This window comes from Fukomys damarensis, unplaced genomic scaffold (assembly GCF_012274545.1).
Source record: "Fukomys damarensis isolate Sample0158 unplaced genomic scaffold, DMR_v1.0_HiC HiC_scaffold_2, whole genome shotgun sequence".
Taxonomy (NCBI): domain Eukaryota; kingdom Metazoa; phylum Chordata; class Mammalia; order Rodentia; family Bathyergidae; genus Fukomys; species Fukomys damarensis.
Window position 1 is genome coordinate 55,107,699 of NW_022900914.1, and position 23,419 is coordinate 55,131,117.

The 23,419-nt window shown below is 41.3% G+C and overlaps 2 protein-coding genes across 5 annotated transcripts in view; one reads left to right on the forward strand and one right to left on the reverse strand.

The window, feature by feature from the left end:
- The window catches only part of Ctnna2 (catenin alpha 2), a 1,075,894-nt gene that overhangs the window by 697,199 nt on the left and 355,276 nt on the right, over window positions 1-23,419 (forward strand). The gene's annotated exons all lie outside the window — the stretch shown is intronic.
- On the reverse strand, window positions 20,823-23,094 carry Lrrtm1 (leucine rich repeat transmembrane neuronal 1). The gene is made up of 2 exons (XM_010631620.3): window positions 23,012-23,094; window positions 20,823-22,746 (listed from the first exon to the last, which is right to left on the reverse strand). Exon 2 carries the CDS (start codon window positions 22,685-22,687, stop codon window positions 21,119-21,121), a length of 1,569 nt encoding a protein of 522 aa, XP_010629922.1. The 5' UTR covers window positions 22,688-22,746; window positions 23,012-23,094; the 3' UTR covers window positions 20,823-21,118.

Consider the following 23,419-nt stretch of genomic DNA (forward strand, 5'->3'; position numbering starts at 1 on the left):
AAAACCTAAACAACCTTTAGTATCTTAAGAAAACAATAACTTACTACCTCATGATTTTACGTGTGGCAACTGGGCTGGGCTCAGCCTGTGTGTTCTTATGACCTTGAGTACCCCCTCAGCCGCATGTTTGCTATTGGTAGCTGACATTCTCATTAATGTCTTGTGGTTAGCCGTCTGTATTCTATGGTTCTGGACAGGTGTTCTCACCATCCAGTTGATCATCTTAGGCTACTGCACATCCTGGGGGCTCTAGAATTTCCAGAATCAGTCAAAGGGCAGGTCCAAACATCTACTCATGTCATGTTTCTACTGAAAGTTCCACTGCCCAAAGAAGAAGTTTGTGTGGGGCAGCAACACCAAAGGTTTCAGATACAGGGAGAGAAAATGTTAGTTAAGATTGCAGTCTTCCCCAGACTAAAATAAATTATCTTACTGAAAAAGTATTTTAAAGGTAACAGTGAAACCCGTGCTACTCTGTTGGAGACCAAAATTTTATTTCCTGGCACAGTGATGACTATGTACATTTGGGTGTGTGTATGACTTAGAGATAAGGGAAAGGGGGAGTGGTAAAGAAGAAAGGAAAAGAGGAAAGACATAGACAGAAGAGAGAAAAGTAGAATGGCCAGTCTACATAAAAAAGCTCAAGTGGCAAGTGACCCTGACAGTCACAAGCCCATCTAGTCAAGACGACCAGAGAAGGGCCCTCAGATCAGCCTTGACCACCTTTACTGCATGCCACAAGACAGTATGGGTACCACAATTGTCCTAGAGAGATCTCTTTCTCCCAGCTTCTTCCTCTGGCTGCAAATTCATCCTGTGTTGAGTGCTGTCTCCATGATAGGTACTTCCTAAATGTAGTGAGGAGTACTACATTGCTACTTTCTGTCCTGTGGTCATAGACAAACCATTTTGGTTTTACATCTGTTTAAAAGGTCATTACATTTGGTAGTCTCAAAAGTATCTTCCAACTGTGATACTGTACAGTTTTACAATGCTATACTCTTTCTTTTTCTTTTTTTTTTTTCTTTTCAAACTGAACCATCTTTTCTCTTAGCTCTTTAGCATATTGTTTTGATGGCATCCACTAATGGGTAGAAGGAAAACTTTTTTTTTCTTTTGAAATTCAATAATAGAGTCGATTTCTGTAAGCAGGAATTCTTTCATGGTTCTTTATATTCTATCACATAAAGAGACTTGGACTTTTCCTTGTCACGTAGGATACAGTGGTCAGTGTATTTAGAGTGCTAATATCATTGCTCAGAATCCTGGGAGATGTACTAGGGAGAATAAGAGGCTATCTTACCATAAGGCAGGGACCAGGGTTCTCTTCCTTATTGTTGTTTTATTTGTTTGTTTGTTTTTGGTACTAGGGATCGACAGGACCTTGAGCTTGCAAGGCAGGTCGTGGAACCACTGAGCTAAATCCCCAGCCCTCCTTATTCTTTTAAAATTGAGTCATTCATTAGATTTAGAATGGCATTAGCTATAGAATGCTAGGCATTTACTTTCTCTGTTAGTTTCAATTTTCTCATCTATTTAACATTATCTACATATCAGGGGTTGTTATAAGGAGAAAAGTATAGGAATTTCTATATGAGCCAAGGTCAGGGCTGTCTCTTTTTGTGACTTCAAACAATATTTGTTTTCCTTTCCTCTCTTCACACCTTTGCAGATCTTATCAAGTTGGATCATGTATGCTGACTGCATTATTTTTAATTATAAAGCACAAAACAAATACTGAATTATTATTGTTACTGATACCAACTCATGATGTAAGAGCTGGAAATTCTAGAAGATTCTCATAAATCAGAAGTCTCCAGCTGTGTTAGGTTGAAGATGGACTCAAGCCTTTAGCTCCAGTTTAGAGCTTTGCCAATTGCTATTTTCTTCTCTCTTATCCACACATTACCCTGGGCTGGTCAGTGCATAAATGGGGCTATCTAAAACATCTGCACTTACTCTTGATTCAAGAATGATATATTTAGTTTATATTTCAGCTCCATTCCACTTAGCATATCAGTGGGGTCCTAAACTTGGGCTTTATATAATCTTGCCTCTTTTTTTAAAATTTTCCACCTCTCAGAGAGAAAATTTTGATTGTCAAAGGACTCCTAAATATCCCTGAAATGCATTATATGAACACAAAAAAATTTTTTTTGTGGTGAGTTGATTTTTCTCCTTGGAAGTTTTCTTTTTAAAATGCTTCAGGGAAACACCATCATTCTTTTCTGCCTTCCCATGAGAGCCATAAAATTCTATTGGCTACTCACTGAAATAGCACCCCTTGGCTTCATCGATCTAAAGGGATTAAGGATTCCCAGGTGGCCAGAGATTAATTATACCCTAGGTACATTCATATGTGTTCCCATTGCTCACTGAGGATCTGTTTGTAAGGCAGTACAATGTGGAAGCCCAGCCAGGGTTACAAGCTCATCAGAAATTCAAAGACTAAATCTGTATAGTCTGTGGTGTGCAAAAATGATTCACTTCTAGAGGTGAACTCATTAGAGCTCATAAAAAGGGCAGCTTCTGAATCAATTGAAATCAAGGATATGTGATTTTCCAAACCAGTCTTTGGGGATCTGAAGGATGAGAGAGTGATGGGAGCGAGCATCTTACAAATGGCTTTACTCTGAAATGCGCAGGTTAGCTTCAAGCGGGGAGAACTTGAGAGTAAGACAGGGCCCAGGCTTTGATCATTGTTATGAGTCAGGAAATGATTTTAAGAAATTATTTTCTGAAGAGTGTGTATTCTGCTTGTGGGTATAAAGAATCAATTGCAAGTACTGAGACAGACTTGGAATATGAGACCAGCCTGTAAAGGGGTGTCACAAAAGCAACCCAGGAGATAGAACTGGCAGATATATTTGCTGAATTTTGAATAAGTAATGTTTGATAGACTAAGGGAGTAACAATTTTAATGCCATTACTGCAATGGAAAAAATATCACATGAGTTGCAACAGATGATGACAGCTTATATCTCCCCTTTGCCCTCATTACAGCTGAGAGCCGCTGTGATGAGTGCCCCTGTGCCCTCCTAGAGCAGAAGGACCAGTTTTCCACGCAAGGTGAAGGACACTTCACTGCATGTACTAAGCATACAAAGACTGAAAGGATAGAAGAGAGGAGAGGAAAGAAAGGGTACATTATTTAGTTGCTTATTACTATAATAAAATATCTAAAGCCAGCTACTTTATCGATATAACATTTATGGCTCATAGTTTAGGAGGCTGGATGTCCAAGCAGTCTGGTCCATGCTCTGATGTTATCCCTTCTCCCCTTGGCTGCCTTACATGGCAAGACCACATGTGCATCACTGTGTGGTCTGTCTTTCTCCTTACAAAACTACTAGAATTCAATCATTTAATGACTTAGGGTTTTAATTCCATCACTTTTTAAAAGCTCTATCTCTAAATACCATAATCAGGATAAAATTTCCACACTTTTAATGTCATTATGGATTAAACTCCTGCATGAATATTGGAGGACAAATCTTACCAAATACAGTGAAAGGTGAGAGAAAAGATAATAAGGAAAAGGGAGGGGCAGAGAGAAGAGAGAGAGAGATGAACAGGAGTTAGACACTGATAAGCCAGGAGTGATTGATACTAGGCATCATGTCAGGAGTTTGAATTTTCACTGTCTCAACTTCCTGACCATGGAAAAAGTATTGTGAGTGAAAAAACTCTTTCAAGGCAATGTAAGTGGAAGGAATCCAGCTTTTCTCCTTAAGGAAGTTGCAGCAAGGGGCATTGTAAATCCATTGGGAAGGTCAAAGTTCTTGTTGGAACATTTTAATGTCTTAATAAATGGTTCTTTTTTATTTCACAGATGAAGATAGTGAATTAACAATCAAATAGAAATGCAAGCTAAATAATTGGGAACTTTAGAAGGCTTGAGTCTGGATTGTACAATACTGCTAGTTCTGATTCTGCTCCAAAGGCAGAAGTAGTGTCAGTTTCCCAGGCCACTGCATCCTAAAGTGGGCAGTGAAGGAATGAGGCTAACAATTGCAAAGGTATTGAGAAGAATTTTTAGGCCTGAGTCCCATCCAGAGTAGTTGTTCCAGATCTGCCTTCCCCATGTAGGAGAAGCAGCGATCCTTCTCTTTTATCCTGCCTCAGGACCTTACCCATGTTCCTCTTCATTGCTTTCCATTTCCTCTTCAGTAACATTTATTGTCATGTCATAGCCTTTCCTTTGCAGGGAAACCATCAATATTACCACCTTCCATCATCGCTGTTCTTCAACAACCTTTTATCCATTGAGAATCCATTAAAATTTTCCCACAAGCAGGTGAGAATTCAATGCTAACCCCCTAAGAGATGTTTTCTCTGTCTCCTTAAGATAATAGCCTTATGATTTTAGCTTTCTAAACTGCCATGTCTCTACCCTAGTCCATGTAGAATTTTGGTAGCTGTTTATATATGAGAATAAGATATTGAGAAGTTCCCTTGTGGTCAATTTTCTACTGGTCAGCCATGGCCTGGCTTCAACTAATGGGGCACACCCAGTGTTGTGGCTTATATTTGGTTGTCTTCCCAGACCCTCATGCAGATGAGATGGGTTTTCTTTTTCAAAAGTGGCTGGATCTGGAGTGTGTGATACTGGAGTTAAGGGTGTGTACAGGTGTGTGATACTAAACCATTACACATGAGTGAGTGATTGGTTTGGCACCGCCCTAGTCCCGGTAATCTGAATGGGAGAAAAGGAGCAGAAAAACTGTGTTAAGCTTTTTGTTGCTTTTGCTACTTTCACCACTGTGAACAGTTGTTGGTCCTCTGCCACCCTGCCTTGGAGCCAGCTGATTATGGACTGAAATCTCTATGAACTTTAAGCCAAATGAACCCGTTTCCCTTTAACTTTGGGTGTTGGTATTTTGTCTCAGCAATGAGAGCAAAGTAACTAACACACCCAGTGTGTGAGATTTTTAGCCCTTATGGTAAAGAGAGTGTCATTGTACACAAAAAAGATGAGGGATACCATTGACAATAACATTTACCATACTATATCTCTCTTTAAATTTCATTCATGTGAAATAGGAAGAAAAGGGCTAAAGGTGTAGGGGAAGTGGGAAGGGTAGGGGAAAGGAAATAAGGGAAAAGAAAAAAATATGAGAAAATGAAAAAAATGGAAATAAAGTATTTGTAAATAGGGAAGGGAGGAGGGGATGAAGGGAAGACAGGAGTAGGGAAAAAACGAGAACCAAGACCTGTCATGTAAAGGTACAAGATCCCAATGATGAATGCAACTGTACTGTATACCTAAAACATACCAATAAACAAAATGATAAAATAAAGTTTAATTTTTAGTGTAGGTCTAAGGAGGACACTGATAATAGCAACCAGGTTCTCACGGTTGAAAAGTTGTTGATCCCTGATAACATACTTATCTCAACCTATATATATCTGTCAATATGAAAACCAGATATCTTGCTATTTTTATCTCTGTGACTTATCTTTGCTTATAGGGCATTCCTGGAGAGGTTAGTGGTCATCTTTGCTTCTACCTTTTATATAAGAGTCATTGACTGGGGACCCAGTCATCAATACTCATATGTCCCTTCTTTGGTCTCAATGGGCATACTGTGAACTCATGCAGATTGATAAAATTAAGAGGAATCAAAACTCTTGGTGGGAATGTAAATTAGGGGCCCCTTGGATATTTGTTAGAAAAACAAAATCTAATGTGTAATTAAATGATGAGTCTTCAAACATGATCTCATAAAGAGTATCAGTGACATTTCAACCGCTGCTACTGATATGGTGATATACTGGCACAGTGTGTGTGTTTATAGTCAATGAAATGGATATAAAATTTACATCATGGTAAGGGCAAAAATATTTCATTTGCTTTTGTTCCTCTAATAATTGTTAATCCCTATAAAGATTCTCTTACTAGTCCCATCTTTCTTAACTGTGAAATGATCCTGATATCCCAGTATTGGCCCAGAATGCTCAGGAATGGTGTTCTAATCTTCGGGGCAGTTACAGTAAGGAGCATTAAAAATTCAGAACCCCTGACCTTCCTAACCTGACTGTTGTCTGTATCTGCATGACCCACCAAAGACAGGCAGAATGACTGCTTCACACCATGTTTGGGCATTACAGTGTTTTTCTAAGAATGAAATGCTGGTTTCTGTGATCCTGTGAACCCTCTCCAAAACTTTCCCTGGTGGAACCCTGCCACCTCCTAAAACTCTGCTAGGCACAGCCACATTATCTTTCCAATTTCAGAAGATATTCTTTAAACCTTTTGGTGGTCTGGATGCTCCAGCAACCCCTATTAAGTACTTTCTTCTATTATATTTCTTTCTGAATGAGATAATTCTCTTTTCCCTTGGGGGCCTTAGAATACAATTTTTTGAACTTTGTTTTCCTTTTAATGATGAATGTAGGTAATGAGTATAAGAGTCATTAATTTTTTTCTCATTAACTCATCCTATTGTAGATAGGATACATTTCTGTTAAAATGGAACAAAATTAGATGCTAGATTGTCCTGCTAAGTATCTTCTTATAAAAAATCAAATTATCACAAGCCGTTGAGCCTCTCACCAGTGCACGTGGCTGATGTTTCCTTTCACTTGCCTATATCCATGTTGTTGTACGTTGTGGAACATTCTCTGGGAAATGCTTCTTTTTTTTTTTTTTTTTCCATTCTACCTGTCAAATCTCATTCATCTGGATCCAGGGCAAAGTCTATAATCTTTTCAAACCCTCTTCAACCTCTTACCCCTTCCTTCTTCCTTTAGCTGTTTCCTCAAAGCACTTTGCCTCTAGGAGCTATACTGTGCATCCTTTTCTGCCTTTAGTTGTATCCATTGTGCAATAGTGCATAAACCCTTTGTGGGTACAGCCCTGTGTTGCTCTTTATTTCACCCCTGGTGCCTAGAAACTAACCAAACTAAAGTGATGCAAATGAGTTGTCCCTTGACCATGAATAGTGTAAAATCACACACACACACACACACACACACAAGCAAGCAAATTAATAATATAAGCAATGAAAATAAATATCCTGGAGCAGTTTACCAGAAGGTAAACATGAGTACTAAGGAAAATAATTGTTCTAACACCTTGAGGTAGGAGAGAGAGAGAGAGAGAGAGAGAGAGAGGGAGGGAATCATAGAGAGTTGAAGGCATTGGAAAAAGTTTCTTAGGTTTCTTCAGAATTTAGCTGGATGTTTGATCATCATAAAAATTTGAATAATAGGGCTGGGGATTTAGTTCAGTGGTTCCTGTGCCTGCCTTGCAAACACAAGGACCCAAGTTTGATCCCTAGGGCCAAAAAAAAAAAAAATTGAGTAAGTTTAGAGGAAAGAAGAGGAGGCATGTGCGTATCAAATATGATAGGAGTAACTTACACACCTGTGGACCAGTTTAAATAAAGGAAAATAAATCTTGGCCTCTTTGGATTTTATCAAACTTACACTTCTAAAATGGTAACAACTGTATGATTCATGTGATTTCAACTAGTGATGACCATAGAATTATACTTTACTACAAATAGCATTTTAAAGGAGATTCACTGTGCACAGTCAAAATATACTTCACTGATAATAATTTACATTTAGTACTAAATGTTCAGAAGATGATGATGAAGGTAATTTGAAGATAATAATGGTACTTATTGAATACTCACTGTATGTCAGACATGCATAAAATATTTCACATATATTTATGCTAATTTCCCAATAATTTCAAACTAAATACTGTGTGTGTGTGTGCGAGCACATGCATGTGTGCATGTTTTACAAGGAATTAAACCAGTGTACATTGGGCTACATCTCTAGCTTTTTAAACATTTTTCATTTCCCAGGTCTTGCTAAGTTGCTCAGGCTGGCCTCATACTTGTGATCCTCCTACCTCAGTCTTCCAAGTATTCAGGATTTAGGATGTGTGCCTCTACATCCAGCTAAAGCAGTAAAATTGAACTATTTTAAGACTAGTAGAGTCCCACATGATACAGCTACTGTATAATGGAGCTAGGATTCAGATCTAGGAGTATTATATTTCACATTCCAGCTATTTTTTCATTCCTTGAAGCTCTAATGGCCAAGGACCAAGCAAACACAACAAAGAAAAGGCACAAATCTACCTGATGATATATGCTTAACTTGCATCTCTGCTGGGGTATAAATGTAATCTACCAGCTCAAAGTTCAGTGCAGTGTAAAGCCATTACATTTACTTAGTGCTTCATCCCATTTGAGAGCACAAATATGCAGGCTTAGGCAATTATTTTCTTAGTTAATGGCTTAATTATCACCTTAAGATTTTATCTTGATGCCCAATGCGTCCTCCCCTGCAAACTAGTGTGTGTTGGAAATACAAAACCTCATTTCCAGGCCTTCACCTTTCGTTGCTGCTCAGCATCCCCCTGTGACAGTGTCCCAAGAAAGGGTCATTTACCTGAAGGTGAGACAAACCCTTGCAAGCCCATGACCCTCTTAGCAGAGGGATTGAAAACCTCTTAGCTATCACCACAAATTTATGTTTGCTATTAGAAAATTGCTTTGGGAAATGATGCGGGTCACAGAAGTAAATTTCCTGTTATGATAAACTTCAGTAGTGAGCAAAGCAGAATTTTGGGGGGTTGGGAGATTCCCTAGGTGTTTTATCTCATTTTTATTAATGTTCTTTAGTATTTACCACAGTCGTACTTTCTGAGCCAATTGTTAGTGCAAGCATTAAACTACAGAGAAGACTCATGGATTTCTCTGGAGAGGGTACCTTCGGTTTCATTTTACAAACAGAAGCTGTTGGTAACAGATGTGCTTCAGAGAGCTGGCCGTACCTAAAAGAATTAAGGTGAAAAATAAAATCTCTAACACCCCACCACACAGATACCAGAAATCCAGTGCCTCTGGACTGGCCCAAATTTTTCAGCCTGTTTCCAGAAATTGCTGTTATGCAGTCTGCACAGATGGTGGAGTGCTTGGACAAGGAAGGGAGGGAGGAAGCTTGGCAGGGCACCAGTTTAAAACACGATTCTTCTGCTACTGCCTCTCTCTCTCTCTCTCTCTCTCTCTCTCTCTCTCTCTCTCTCTCTCTCTCACTCTCTCTCTCTCTCTGTTTTTTTTCCCCCAAAAAAAAACTGGGCTTGAAAGGACATAAAAACAAAAACAAATCTTTTCTTTCATTCACATCTGCTTTGTCCCAGTTCTTTGGGTTTTGTGGCCCGGGGTAAACACGTAGAGCCCTGCAAACTGCTTGCTACTTGATGTGCAGCTGGATTTTGCTGGAATTGAGTATTGCTTGCCGCAGGGGTCCAGGAGCATTCACACAGTGACACATAGAAGACCACACGAGGAGCCCGTGGCTGAGGGCTCGAAAAGTAACACGTGCCCTTTTGGTGGCAACGATAGGATGGAATAAGTGCTTATCATGGAATCAAGTTAGATTTGTGTTTCCATCTTCTTCCAGAAGTCTCTATTTAAGATCGCAGAAGATCAAAAATGTATATGCTGCTGGGGAACGGTATGCTCAGAGAAAGCAGACAGGGTATGGAATCTGTTAACAGAAGAACCATTATGTTAATAAAATAACAGCAATAATAATAAAACAGTCACTTGAAGCAAATCTCAGAGTATCTGTTATGGTAAGTCCTGTGTGAGGGAATCTTTGTCACGTTTTTCTTAACTAAGTACCCTAGCTGACCCCAGTGATGGCAGGAAGAAAGACTCTCTCTCCTTCATCCCACTAACTCTACTAATTGCTCCTCTACTAATCGCCACGCCAGTTGTTACACCGGCAAAGGTGATGTTTATATGGCTGATCGAGTGTTCTCTTTACATTCATCTCCTAGAGCTTCTCCTTAGTTTCTGCCCCTAAGTGCCCCTTGTGCCATTCACTTTCTTACCCCTCCACTGCTATAAACACAGCATGTGTCTGTGTGAGTGAAGCGTGGGAGTGGGACTAGTGTTATTGACAATTTGTTATTGGCCGACATCTCCACAGACTTGGTGCACGCCACCTCTAATAATTTTCCTAAGAGCCTGCAAGGCAGCCATGGATATGATTGTTTTAGAGCTGGGGAACACTGAGGTTCACAAAGCTGACATAATGACCTACCTATGGGCACTTGTCCCACTTAGGTAAGACTGAATTACATAGTGGGGAAAACAAGTCCAGTGAAACTGGGACCTTTCAAGGAGCAAACAGCACTCTGTACAGTTGTGTGGCCTCTCTATTACATATGTTCCCAGTGCTTGGTTTGTGAGTCACTTAATTCAGAGCAAGGATTCACAGCAGGAATTACAGGAGAACCTGAAGCTTATGGCCCTCAAAAGCCACGCTGTGTGTGTCACCAACCACGTGGCTCATGTCCCCACTGTCCTAAGAATTTCCACTGCCTTAAAATTTTGCATAGGACCTCACAGCTTTTGAGATTCTGTCACACATATTATCTCATTTGATCTTAACCATATTCTTGTGAAAGAGATTGTCTTGGGGTTATTTTCTAAATTTTGTACACAAGAGAATTGAGGTTCAGAAAAGTAGTGATTTATCTAAGCCAGCAAATGGCAGAAGTACCAGGATACTGTCTATTAATTCCACAACCAATTTTAAATACATCATGAAACTTCCAAATAAAGACAATGGTGGAAAACGATGCTTCGGGAGGAGCTGATAAGAGCAAGTCTTCTGTATGAAAAGAGTCTTCTGTAGCTGTCTAAATAATCTCTGAATCCTGGTTTTCATCATCAAACTACCTGTACTCCTTTGACCTTCTCAAAGCCTTGAATGGTGTCATGCATTTCTTTTTTGCAGTTGTGCTTTCCTCATGTCTATCATTGTGTAGCTCATTGTGTTTTTCAGTCTTTTTTTCACAATTGCCCTCCCCCAGAAAAAAGACTGTTTAGAATTTTATCCTGATCATTTCCTCACATTGAAATTTTAACACTGCATAGGTAGTGTACCTGTTTATGTGCTCTAGGTATATCAGAGCTTTATTAGATGTTTCCTTATCCAGACAACAAACAATTTTCACCCTCCAATGCAATATTACTCCCAGTGATAATGCACATTGTAGCTCATCCTTATGAATTAGGTTAATTTTTTTTTTAAAGGAAGGATGTAGGGCTGATAGATGGAAGGAAAAAGGGATGGAGAAAGCTCTAACAACAAAACAAGACAGCAAAGACACAAATAAAACACTAAAATGAAGATAGATTTCAATTTTCCAATACCTATATCTTTTTTTGACAGCATAGGTTAGTGTGTGGAGATTTCACTTTACCCACAGTACTCCCGATATTTCTCTCTAAAGCTATGGTAGAGCATACGCTAGTCCTTCTCTGGGGGAATCACACCCACATGGAGTGACTTAGAACAGATTAAACTTTCCATATATAGTGAAAAGATGATGTTGCCTTTGAGCAGACCTACTTTCCACCTGTGATATGGGTAGAATTTGATGGACTTTGGTGCCTGCCCTTGGAGGAAGCTTGATAAATTCATCACATTGCCTTTTGATGACTGTAGAGAAGAAAGTATTGGAGATTACTCTTACCTTCCTTCCCCTTTTAACACCATACCTTCCCTGCTAAATCAGAGAGATAGAAGAAAAGCCAGAATTCACCACTACTGATATAAGAAAAAAAAAAAACGGTCTGCATGGGTACAACTGACTTGCCCAAGAGCCAGGAGCAAACTTGCAAAGCCAGAACAGAGATTTTTGCCTCTTAATTCTCAACTTTTTTCCCCAGAGAGAAGGTCAACCTCAGGTATATATACTTCCCTTTGTTACATTTTTGGGAGCAGCAACAAACCATGGCTATTTGTACCCAAAGAAAAAAGCTTCTAAAATACACACCAATAAATCTGTTACAGCTGAAGATGTATATGTAGTGTCCTGGGGTCTAGTATGACTTAACATTGCCAATGTGAAATAAGAGTTTGGGAGTTGGATAACGATTGCAAGCTGTGGCTTTCCACCTTCAGGAATTGAATACAGAGAGGACACGGGGGAGAAATGAGTTTGTTCTACCTCATCAGAGGCCCACTTGGACAGTGCTATCTCAAGCTAGTCACCACCCTTCAATGTGTGTGAAAACAGAAAGATTGTGCCAAATCCACATGTGCCATGAGTATGTGTGTGTTTACATGCATATTCCACTGGCAGAGCATGTTTGGCAAGGCTGTCTGACCACGTGGTAAAACCAAGTTGGTTTAGAATCAAAAGAAAGTAAGCCATGCATAGGCCAAAGCCTAAACTAGTTGCAAAGCTCTGAAGGAGTCCATTTGTGATTTTCCTACCTCCAGCCTCTGCTTTCTGCAAATATAAACTTCTCCTTTGCAGTCCAGTACTTTCAAGAAGTGGTGGGAGCATGGCTTTGGAGAAGAGCAGCCCTGGTCATATCGTGATTCAGCCTTTCCCTGGATGTATGACACATATTTTACCTTTAGTGCATTTAAAAGGCACTCGTCTAGTTTCTGTGATGCACATCATTGTTCTCAATACTTTATGAAGAAAAACTAACTTAAATCTCAGTAGTAACTGATTTAATTCTCACAACCCTATTTTGAATCAGAAAAGTTAAGAAACTTGCTAATGTCACTCAGCCAGAATTTGAATTCAAGCTCTGTGATTCCCATGGCACATCCTAATATAGTGACCTTGGGAAAGTCATTGGCCCTCTCTAAATCTCAGTTTATTTGTTTTAAGAATGGAGATGATAATACTACTCTTAACAGGGAGGGATGAAGGCTGAATGCAGGGTTTAAATTAGACAATGTTAAGGAGTTAGGAGCTTGCCAGGTACCTAGAAAGTAAAATATATAATAAGGACTCCCAAGGGTGAGGGATCACCTTTCATAAAGGGATGTGAAAGAAATGGCAGCATCTTCTCCACACTTTCAGGATAAATCTGGCAGAACTGGGCTGGAATGGCCTCTGTCTAATGCCTCACCTTCACTGATATAATCATTTGCAAGTTAAATGGTTCTATTATTCACTCAACAAATAATATATTTAATCCCTAGAAAGAAATGGCAAGCTACTTTGATTGAATGAGTTGAGGAATATAATTAGAACTTAAAAAGTCAGAGTGATATGTTATCTTCAGTACCATTTCAATTACAATACATCCTCTCTTCTTTCCTACAGTATGTTTATTTTTTGTCTTTTTGTATCTTTGTGGTTTTTAAATAATATATCAAAAAGAACCAATATGAGAGACTCAGATAAAAATGCCCAGGACATAAAGGACTGAGGAAGAATTCCAAGAAGAACTACGATTTTTAAAGTAAAAAAAATAAATAAATAAAAAGAAAGCCTTGCAGACTCAGTTGTGGAGAAATATAGATTTCTCTGAAAATGCAATCACCATGGAGCAGTGACACAAAATCACAAAGTGGGAGGTTGTTGTGCAGCTGAGGGATAAATGACAGAACTGCCTTGGCCAGCTGAAGATAGATTGTTGTACTGTTCCATTTTTTGTGTGTGACTTTGCTTTTCCAGATCTTTCCATGGCAGACTAGTCTAGTTCCTGAATACTCCTAAGCCCTCTGTTTTATTCAAGGCTGCCTACAGCATCTCTGATAGGTCCCTGCCATATCATTTATAATATTGAGAATTCTTAGTTGAACATAAACACGCTAATGGTAAAAACCAAACAAACAAACAAACAAACAAACAAACATGGTTTTTAAAGAGGATGTTAGTTTAAGGAGGTAAAATGTGGTTGATGAATTCATTCTCATCCTGCCTTTGTTTCAAGGTCCATGAACTGTTGGTGGATCTGCACCGGTACTTGAGCCTTCGCCTGTATTGTTTCATTTAGAGGAACAAGACAGGATCTCCTGTCCATATACATCGCCCATTTGTTTTAGTGTATGAAATTCTAACATTAGAGTGATTTCTCTTAAGTTATTCCCTTCCAATCAAAGTCCTTATTTATGCTGCAAAAATCTCTGAACTGGAGTCATCACCACTCATTGATCAATGTTCTACAAGGTTTTAGTTTTCACACTCGGAAGAGGCAGTTGCAAAGCTGCTGATGGCAGTGGGTAGAGAGGATGAAAACATTTTGGTGCTGGGGTATTTGGAAAGTGTTGACATCTTTATGGCACCAAATTTAAGAGTTTCCAGAGTCCATTTGGAGGAAAATCAACATAAGTGGGTATGCAATGTATTTCTAGGACTTCTGCAAGAATTAGTGATGCGGGCATTTTGAGCAGAGCCACCCCTGTCTCATAAAGGCACAGCCTTCTGTGAAGAAAAGGGAACTCAAAGGGGGAAGGACACCAAATTCAAAAGAAGCATTTCTAGCTACCACATCCAGCAGTAGAAATGGATGACCTTAGGCAAGCTGTGTGACATCACCAGATTTAAGTCTTCTTGTCTTAAAACAGGGTAAGATTGTGTTTGACTTGTAAGATGGGTGGGAGAATGGAAATGAAATAATAATTATAAATACTGAAAACTATATAGTGCTCAGGAAGAAATTTGAAGCACATCTGTGCTTGTACATCTTTCTTCTAGTCATTGCCACCAGGTGGAGTCATGCTGATAATCTCTCTCTTAAACTTGACCCTATGCAGCCCAGCCAACTGCCGCCATGTATTTTTAAATAGCTGCAGTCAATCTTAAATCTTGTGGATCACTAAGCAGCAGTGCTGTGATTCCAGCACAGTGCTTCTCAACCTTGAAGCTTTCAACCCCCATCCCCACAAAAGCCACACCATAGACCTACTATATCAGAATTCCTTGGGGTGAGACCCAGGCATGTTAATGTTCCCAAGTGGTTCAATTGGACCACCAGGAAAAAAAGAAAGAAAGAGAAGAAGAAGGGAAGGAAGGAAGGAAGGAAGGAAGAAAGAAAGAAAGAAAGAAAGAAAGAAAGAGAGAGAGAGAGAGAGAGAGAGAGAGAGAAAAAAAAAGAAAGAAAGAGAAGAAGAAGGGAAGGAAGGAAGGAAGGAAGGAAGGAAGGAAGGAAGGAAGGAAGAAAGAAAGAAAGAAAGAAAGAAAGAAAGAAAGAAAGAAAGAAAGAAAGAAAGAAAGAAAGAAAGAGAGAGAGAAAGGGGGACCAAGACTAACTCTAGACTCTTACTTCTAGGAACTTGCCTGATCTACCTGGCAAAAGTGTTCTGGTTAAGAAAGGAATAGTTTGACCTGAAGTAGATTCTATTCCAAGTGAACTGTCTAGTTCCCTCACAGTGCCATCTGCCATGAATTTCATTCATTTCCTTGTCTGCCTGGCCCAAAATGCATTTGTTTATATGCTTGCATCTTTAGATCCTACTGCTAACATCTGAAATAATTTCCTTGAATAATAATGCCCACCCTACTCAGTAAACTAAGCACATTGATTTCTTTTAATGGAGGTTCATTCTCACCTCAGACACATTGCAGCAATGGCTGGCAGTGAGATAGCACAAGCAGGTGGGCTGGGTTTGTTAAGACTCCAGAACATCTCTTGGAGGGAATAGCAAGTTTTTCATTGTGCTTTTTATCAACTTAATCTTTACTATTAACTTGACTCTTTCTCTAATTCCCAAATAAGATATTGCTAAAGAAAAAGTGGGCCAATTGAGGGTCTGACTAGTTTTGTCCTAGTTAATTTAAGTTTTGCCATATGTTCTCTGAAAAGCTTGTGCTAAGTACAGGTCTTTTGCTGATTAGCAAACAACCTGAGAGTTTTTAATTTAGACTTCCAGTTCCCTGGCAAGTGAGAAGATAACCAAAAGGGAATAGATCTTGGTAAATGAAAAAGCTAACTAAGAAAGACCACTTTGCAAAGTTGAGGTACAACTTGTGTGTGCTGGTATAGTCACATTGTTACTTTCTACCAAGGAGCAGGGATTTTCATTCTCAGCCCTCTTCATGTTGTGGGTCAAATAATCTCTTGATATTGACCTCTACCCACCAGACACCATTAGGTCTCCCCACCATCCATGTGTAAAAATAAAAAAATGTCTCTAGGCAGTAATTTAAAAACAAAAAACAAAACAACCGTCCACTGGGTGGCATGTTTTCCACTGGTTGGTAACCACTGGCGTAGACACATATCATTTCATCAATGAGAAATAAAGGTGATTGAATCTCTGATAGTAACATATAGATGTCTGTACATTACTCTCTCTGAATTAAGAATCCTCTAGTAAGAGTCTGAACTGAGTGATGACTTGCCATTTCCTCTGAGAAGTTCTCTGTTGGCAGAGTTATGCATTACTTCATTACCAGGAGCCAGAGCAAAGGAAGTCATGGTCACAATTTCTGTATTGGACCATTACGGCCACAGCATCCAACAGAAGCATATTGAGGATATACTTTGTGCACATTCCAGGCTGTTTGTTGAGTGTAGGTATAATAAGGGGAACCATTGAAAGAAAAAATAAGCAAGGAGTAGCACAAAGGCCAGAGTATTGAATACCAGTGCTCCCAATTACTGGCTGAGTGACTTTGCACAAAGCTTGTGACCTCTCTGAGCCCCAGATTGCTCATATAAAGATGTGGTTGCTAGTACCTCATCCATATACTGAAATCTAAGCAAAGGCACCTATTCCAAGTAAATTCTCAGTAAATTTTATTTCTTCATTTCACTTACATCACTGGGTTAACTTTAGAGATGTCATAGCTAGGCCTTTCACTTTCAGCAAAAATAAAAGGTCTTCAGAATGGTGTACAATTGAGGAAAACTAAGAGATGGATCCCAGTCAGAAGAATTTTCCCTCTCAGATGCAGGTGGGAAAAGTAAGAGTGAGAATGTTTTTAGTGGAGAAATGTATTTCTTACCCTTCAGGTGAGAAATACTCTGAAAAAAAATGCACTGCCATTGCTGGCTCTAACCATTAGACAGTGGCTATACAGTCTGCGTGACAAGAGAAGCCCAGAGGGAGCCCCAACATGTAAAGCCTATTCCAATTCATAACTGATGCCTGAAACCACCGTCAACTATATGGTCCTTTGCATCATTACTGTGGCTAGTTTTATCAGATCTTTTCCTGGGTAAAAATTTGATATCACAAGTAATTAGAGCTAGAAGGTAGTTATGTAATGTGGTTGTATATATGCATGCTTGTGTATTTATATGTATAGCTACATACATAAAAGTGCATGCATATATGTACTCATGTACATGAATATATATTTTTATATCCAGGTATATGAGTATTTATATATGTGAAAATAGATGTATGTGTATCCTTAAGCTCTCCTCAATATGTATTTCAGTAATCTATTTATCAGTCATATTCTAGCTAAATCATGTTATTTGGCATTCCATCAATGGCAAACTCAAATAACATAATGACCCATTTACTTGATGTTGATCATAATTATCTTGAAACATTATGAACCTCCTTTTTCAAAGAAGATATAAATTCTTATCCTTCAATAATTTTCTCTGTGAAGAAGTATCTGGTGACTTTCATTTTACCAGAACATGGGATCCACTGATGCCCACTGCTGCTTGGCCATACCAAGAACAGGCGTCAAACTTAGTGACAAGTTGATTAATACAAATCACAAACATAGGTGGCCCCTAATCTTTGCCATGATCTGTGTGTAGTTGCTTGGGAAACTTGGGAAGAATAACAAGTGGTGTTTTGCCCTCTAATTGCTTACATATCCTCATAAATGTGTTGTTGGTGCTAAGTCATACCAAATGTGTGCCTATCTGGAAGCAGGGAGAAAAGCTAATGTGTTCTCCTTATACTTCAAGGATCTTGGGAAAATATATACATCACTTTAAAAATTTGTCCTTTTGCTGAAATAACCTTTTCTTTGTGAGGGCAACTTCAGTCTTTGAAACATAGGGTCCCTTGTGGAGCTGGTGGTCTCAACTATCATGGCTAAATTCTTAGCACCAGGTGCAGACTTTTCTGTGAGAACAGCTAACACACAGGTTTCATTTACACCTGCTTCACAGGCACACAATCTAAAAAATACTATCAGGGATAAGACTGGTAAGAGAGTGTCATTTGTCACTTGAAAATCCTTTTTTTTTCTATATAAATATTTGAAAAACCTCAATACCATTGCTGAACTTTAATCAGCTAGGAAGGTGCTGCAAATGGAGGGTTAATCCATCATACTGCCCAGGAGGAGACGTGAATTGTTGCCTTAAGTTCTTTTTAGATAGCACTGGATAATGTGATTAGCACCCTCTGTGGGAAAGACTCAAAAAAGATGCTACACCTTTAAAAATTAGCTTCCCTTTTCAATGCTCAGTAGTCTGCTTAGAGGGGTCAGAGCAAGTTTCTCAAAGCTTAAAGATTAATTAATTTGAGGGGGGAAAAAAGATTTCAAGTGTCACAAAACCTTAGTTAAAACTACCATTCTCCCTTATTCTTGGCTTCTCCCTCCCCTCCTTGCCTTTCTCCAAAGCAAGAGGCACAGGACCATGAAATGATGTGAGCAAAATTTCCTCTATTTGTATAGTAAACGTATTTGCTTGCTTACAAAGACACACAATGCAGAAACATACAGACTCACACACAAACTAAGAATACAGCTTTCTACAGCCATCATTCACTTCTAAAGCTCCAGACCGCAGATTCCTCTTTCCAATGACCTTTCTTAAAATCTACATGGACTTGAGATCTTAACATCATGAATACATGATGTTTAGTCACGGGCTGTGGGGAGCAGCAGAAAACAAAGCATGATTATTCTCTCACATAGCCACACTGAAAAAAAAAAAAGATGAAAAAGTCTTGGAGACAGGAAAGAAACTGAAGTTTCTAGTGTTCATATTTCCAGGTGATGGAGGAACCTATATGTCTGATTTTGCCAGAAAGGCTTTGCTTCTGGAAGCTTTCCCTGTAAGCATATCAACACAGCCTCTAATGAACCAAGCTTTTGGCACTGGGTTTCTGTGGTCTTCCTATGAAGAAGCTAAGGGAATGAAGCCTTCCTTCAATGGATACAATTTAGGGATCCTCCTCATAAAAAGGTATGCTTTTCTCCACAGAGGTCTCTTTTGTGGGGTTTAATTGTAGATGTGATGCGTATCCTGTCCCTGTCACCCTTTCCTCCAAGTGGTGTGGTATTTAGAATGGCAACTTCAAATGATCATGTTTAGGCTAAATCCAAAAGCACCTCCTCAAAGTTGTTAACAAAGCACCTCTCTTTTAGAACATTGACAGTCTAAATCGGGGTTATATACATACAGTATGTCATAAAGCCAAGGTTTAATTACAAATACAGCAAGATAAAGTTTGCTATAGGAAGAATGATCTAGGAAGAGGGCAAGGGAGAGAAAGGGGCTGTCTTAAAGTTATTTACAAAATATTTCTCTTGAGCCTTTTAGAAGCTGTATTTTTAGGCATATTGATTTGTCCATAGGTAGATGATAAATCTACCACCAATCCTTAGTTCAAGTAAACCTTCTGGTGATAATGTTCATTTCAAAAAGCTGATTTAGTCTTTTAGATTGGGTGCTGGAGGCATTAGCATTTTGTGGGATGGTGGCATGTTTGTTCCCCATCTCACTTTCTGCCATTTGAGCTTTTCTCTTAGAAAAAAGGGAAAAAGTAGGAGACATGCTAGGCTTTAGTATCTTTTAGGAGGGTGAGAAAATAATTCTGGACATAATATCATTGGTTCAGTTTTCACCATCTGCCATCTCTGACAATTTATTTCAATCACACATCTAATTAAATTGTTATCTGGAGAAAGACCTCTCCAGCAATGCATGCATCCCTCCCTTTACTTTCCTCTGCTGAACCCATCACCTGCCCTACCACCAGCTCCTTACTCTTTACCCTTACCTTTTTCAATTTAGCAAAAAGAAGAAAGAAAAACCCTGAAATCTCACTGCTGGACCCAGAAACATGTGAAGGGTGAGAAGGGGCAACAGTAATCCCCACACACAAAAAATGAAAAGCACAGGGAAAGCAAGCATTACACAAAAAGGCCATCTGGGAAGAGGCAGCTTTTCTGGCCTGGGTTAACAAATTATTCCCATCTCAGTAATATACAAACACAGAATCAAATGAAGATTGTTTTTCTCCCACCCTTGTCCCCAATCTCTGCTCTATCAAGCTTGTCCCTAAATTCTCTTGCTACCATCCATTCCCCTGTAGGCATTCATCCTCAATCAGAATTTCCTCTTTGCCCTTAGAATCCCTGAGTATGTTATGCTCAGAGCCTAAGCTTGCTGCAGTTTTAGCAATGTTCTCCACAAGCACAGATTTCAGCTTTGCACATTGGGATTCCATCTCCTGCTCAGCGAAACCATACAGAGCTGAGTTGAGGGACTTTAACCCCAGAAGGTGTCAAAAGGGGTACAGATGCTACTCATTCTGGTGAATCAGAAGCATGGGAGAATTATGAATAAGTAGCATTTGGGGGTAAAATTTTGAGTTCGTTTGAAATATGGTTCTGTTAAGTGCAAAAACATGTCTCATAGGAGAAACTGTCTGGCATTGCCTTTTAAAAGCCATTTGCAGTAATCTCTGTCTGGCCTAAAGTCTAAGCAGTGATGCCCCAACTTCAGTCCACCTTTCACTTGCTTTAAAGTGGTTACATTTCACTGCCCACTCCCCAGATGTTACCCAGACTTGCAGGACTTTTTTCAGCAATTGCTCCTGTGGGGAAAATTAACCTGACTCATTACACTGATAAGCTTCGTTTGCCCTCTTTAACATTTCAAACTGCATCTGCCCACTTTGCTCTTTGATTTTCAAATCTTCCCACTGGTCAAGCCCTCCACCCCTATGAACCCCACCTCCACCTCCGGGGAATTGTAACTGTTGAATCTCTTGTAACACAGGTAACAATGCATTTAGCTTACACCAGTCTGTAAAAACTGTAAATGCTATTTTATTTTAAACATTTTAGTTTACAAAAGAAAATCAATGATTGGTACCTTTTTTACACTCTCAGATTCCTGAATATGGGCAGATCTTCAAAGGGAGGAAGGATTTCTCATATGAAATCTAAGAGACTGTCCTGAAGGTTGTGGGGTGGGGTGTTGTTGTGTTTTATTTCGTTTTTGTTTTTAAGACACAATAAAGCTAAAATGTCCAGTCTCTGGGAGAGAGCCCCGTACAGTTTCAGTCAAGGAGCATATCAGCACAGACAAGGAGACCCCGGCCCGGTGCCCGCCGGCCTGCGCGGCTGCCCAGGCGTATTTGGTAGCGCATGGGTTGAGAGCCACTGGGACAATCACACCTCGCATTCCCTCGCGGGCTGCTGGTGGCAGGTGCACGAGCCATACTCATTGATGATCACCAGGGCTCCCTCAATGTGGTTCGGTTTGTAATCAACATAGTATTCCTGGGCAGACATGGCAGCCATCTGATGCATGGTCTGTTTCTGCTTTTGCTTCCTGCGCTGCGTGACAAAGCACTGTCTGAGCTGCCTGAGACTGGCTGGGAAACACTTCCAGGACACGTAGAGCACCAGGACCACAATGAGGAAGGAGAAGATGAGGGCCATGGTGCCGGTGACCACTTTGTGGATCTGCACGGCGTTCTCTGCGTGCTCGCCGCCGGGGAGAGCCACCGTGGCGGGATCGGGTGTGCCGTCGTACTGCCCCTCCCCGCCGTCCGCGAGCGTGGTGGCAGAGCTGTCAGGGGGTCCCAGGTCGCTGCGATTGGTGACGGCCGAGAGGAGGTGGCCGCTGGTGGGCTCGGCCCCATCCTCGCACAGGTGGAAGGCGTACACGGCGTCTAGGACGTCCTCGCCCTGTGCGTACTCGGGGCTGGCGCACTGCAAGCTGCCGTCGTAGCGCCCCGGGAAGTTGCTGAGCCAAGTCGCCAGGGCACACACGTTGCGCCCACAGTCCCACAGGTTCCCGGCCAGGGTAATGCTCGTAAGCGACTTCCAGGAGTTGAGGACGCGCGGCTCTATGTAGGTGAGGCGGTTGGAGTCCAGCTGCAGGGACTGCAGGTGCGGCACGGTCTCAAACACATGGGGCTCCATGTACTCGATCTCATTGCCCGACAGGTCCATTTTCTCCAGGTTCCAAACCCAGTCCAGGGAGCTGACCACAATGGCCACCTTGTTCCTCCGCAGGCAGAGCGAGTGCAGGGAGATGAGGCGCGGGAAGTGGGCGAAGTTCACCTTGACCAAGTCGTTGTGCTCCAGGTGCAGCTCGGTGAGCTTGAATAAGCCGGCGAAAGAGTTGCGCGCCAGACTCTTGAGCTGATTGTATCCTATGTCGAGAAACTTGAGGCTGCGGCAGTCCTGGAAGATGCGCACGGGTACGAACTGGATGGCGTTGGCCCGCATGTGCAGCGTGGTGAGCTTCCGCAGCCCGTGGAAGAGGTCGGGCGCGAGCGCCTGCAGCTTGTTGTAGGAAAGGTCCACGCTGCGCAGGTTGGGCATGGGCCGGAAGGTGGTGTTAGCCAGTTGGGTGATCTGGTTGGAACTCAGCGTGAGTTCCTTAACTCGGCGCAGTTTCTGAAAGGCGTCCCCCTGCACCGAGCAGATGTGATTGTGATCCAGATAGAGCCACGTGAGCTGCATTAACCCCGTGAACTGGCCGGCGCGCAGCTCCGAGAGGCTGTTGTAGCGCAGGGACAAGCCCAGCAGGCCGGACAGGTTGTGGGGCGCCTCGGTGAAGTTGAGCGCCTCGCAGTACAGCAGCCGCCCCTCACACCGGCACAGCTGCGGGCACCCGCTGGGGGCGGCGGGCAGCATCTGAAAGCAGGCCCCCAGCAGACACAAGACCACCCCCGAGGGCCTTCTCAGCAGCCAGTATAGACAGAGACCGAGCAGCAGGAAATCCATTAGCGAGAATCTTTCCAGAGAGACTGGAGAACGTCCATTGGAAGCGCTCGGTCAGAAATCTACATCATATTTTATTCCGAGGGAGGGGGCGGGGGAGGGGAGAAAAGGGCAAAAAGCAAATAAATATATAGAAAGAAAGAAGAACCCCCTCCCCAAAACCACACGTTCACCTCTAAGCATGCAGAAAGCTGGGCGGCATAGAAAGTTCACAGTCACGGAAAGATCAAAGAGATGGTGATTTGGTCCATGTTAGAAGCTGCAGCAGAGAAAGGGGAGGGGAGAAAATCTTCGGGAAAGAATTTAATTAAAAAGTGTCTTACCCACCCTTTTCCAGAGAGTGACAACCTCCATTCAGCTGCTCCCTTTGTGTGCAGGCTAATTATATGCAGGGCGAGAGAAGACCCCTCTCTGTTTCCGAGGCAGCCCGGGTCCGCGGCCGGCGGATCTGGCAGGCGCACAATGTCTCACTTTGCTGATCTGCTCGGGGCTGCAAGGGCGGCGGGCGAGGCGGGGAGGCGACTTCTAGGACCCGCAAGTTTCCCAACTACGTGCCGGAGCCCGGGCTTCGCCTTCTTGCCGCCGTCCTTTTCCTCTGCAGTTCGGACTGTGACGTGGGGGAAAAAAACTCCAAACTCGGGGCTCGCGACTCCCCAGGATTTGACAGTCTGGTTAATGTCCGTCATTGGAAATGACCACTGACCGGCGCCACCCTTTACTCCGCGGAGACCGCCT

Excerpts from the sequence above, each read along its gene's own strand:
- Lrrtm1 (XM_010631620.3), bottom strand. The coding sequence starts at position 22,687 with ATGGATTTCCTGCTGCTCGGTCTCTGTCTATACTGGCTGCTGAGAAGG.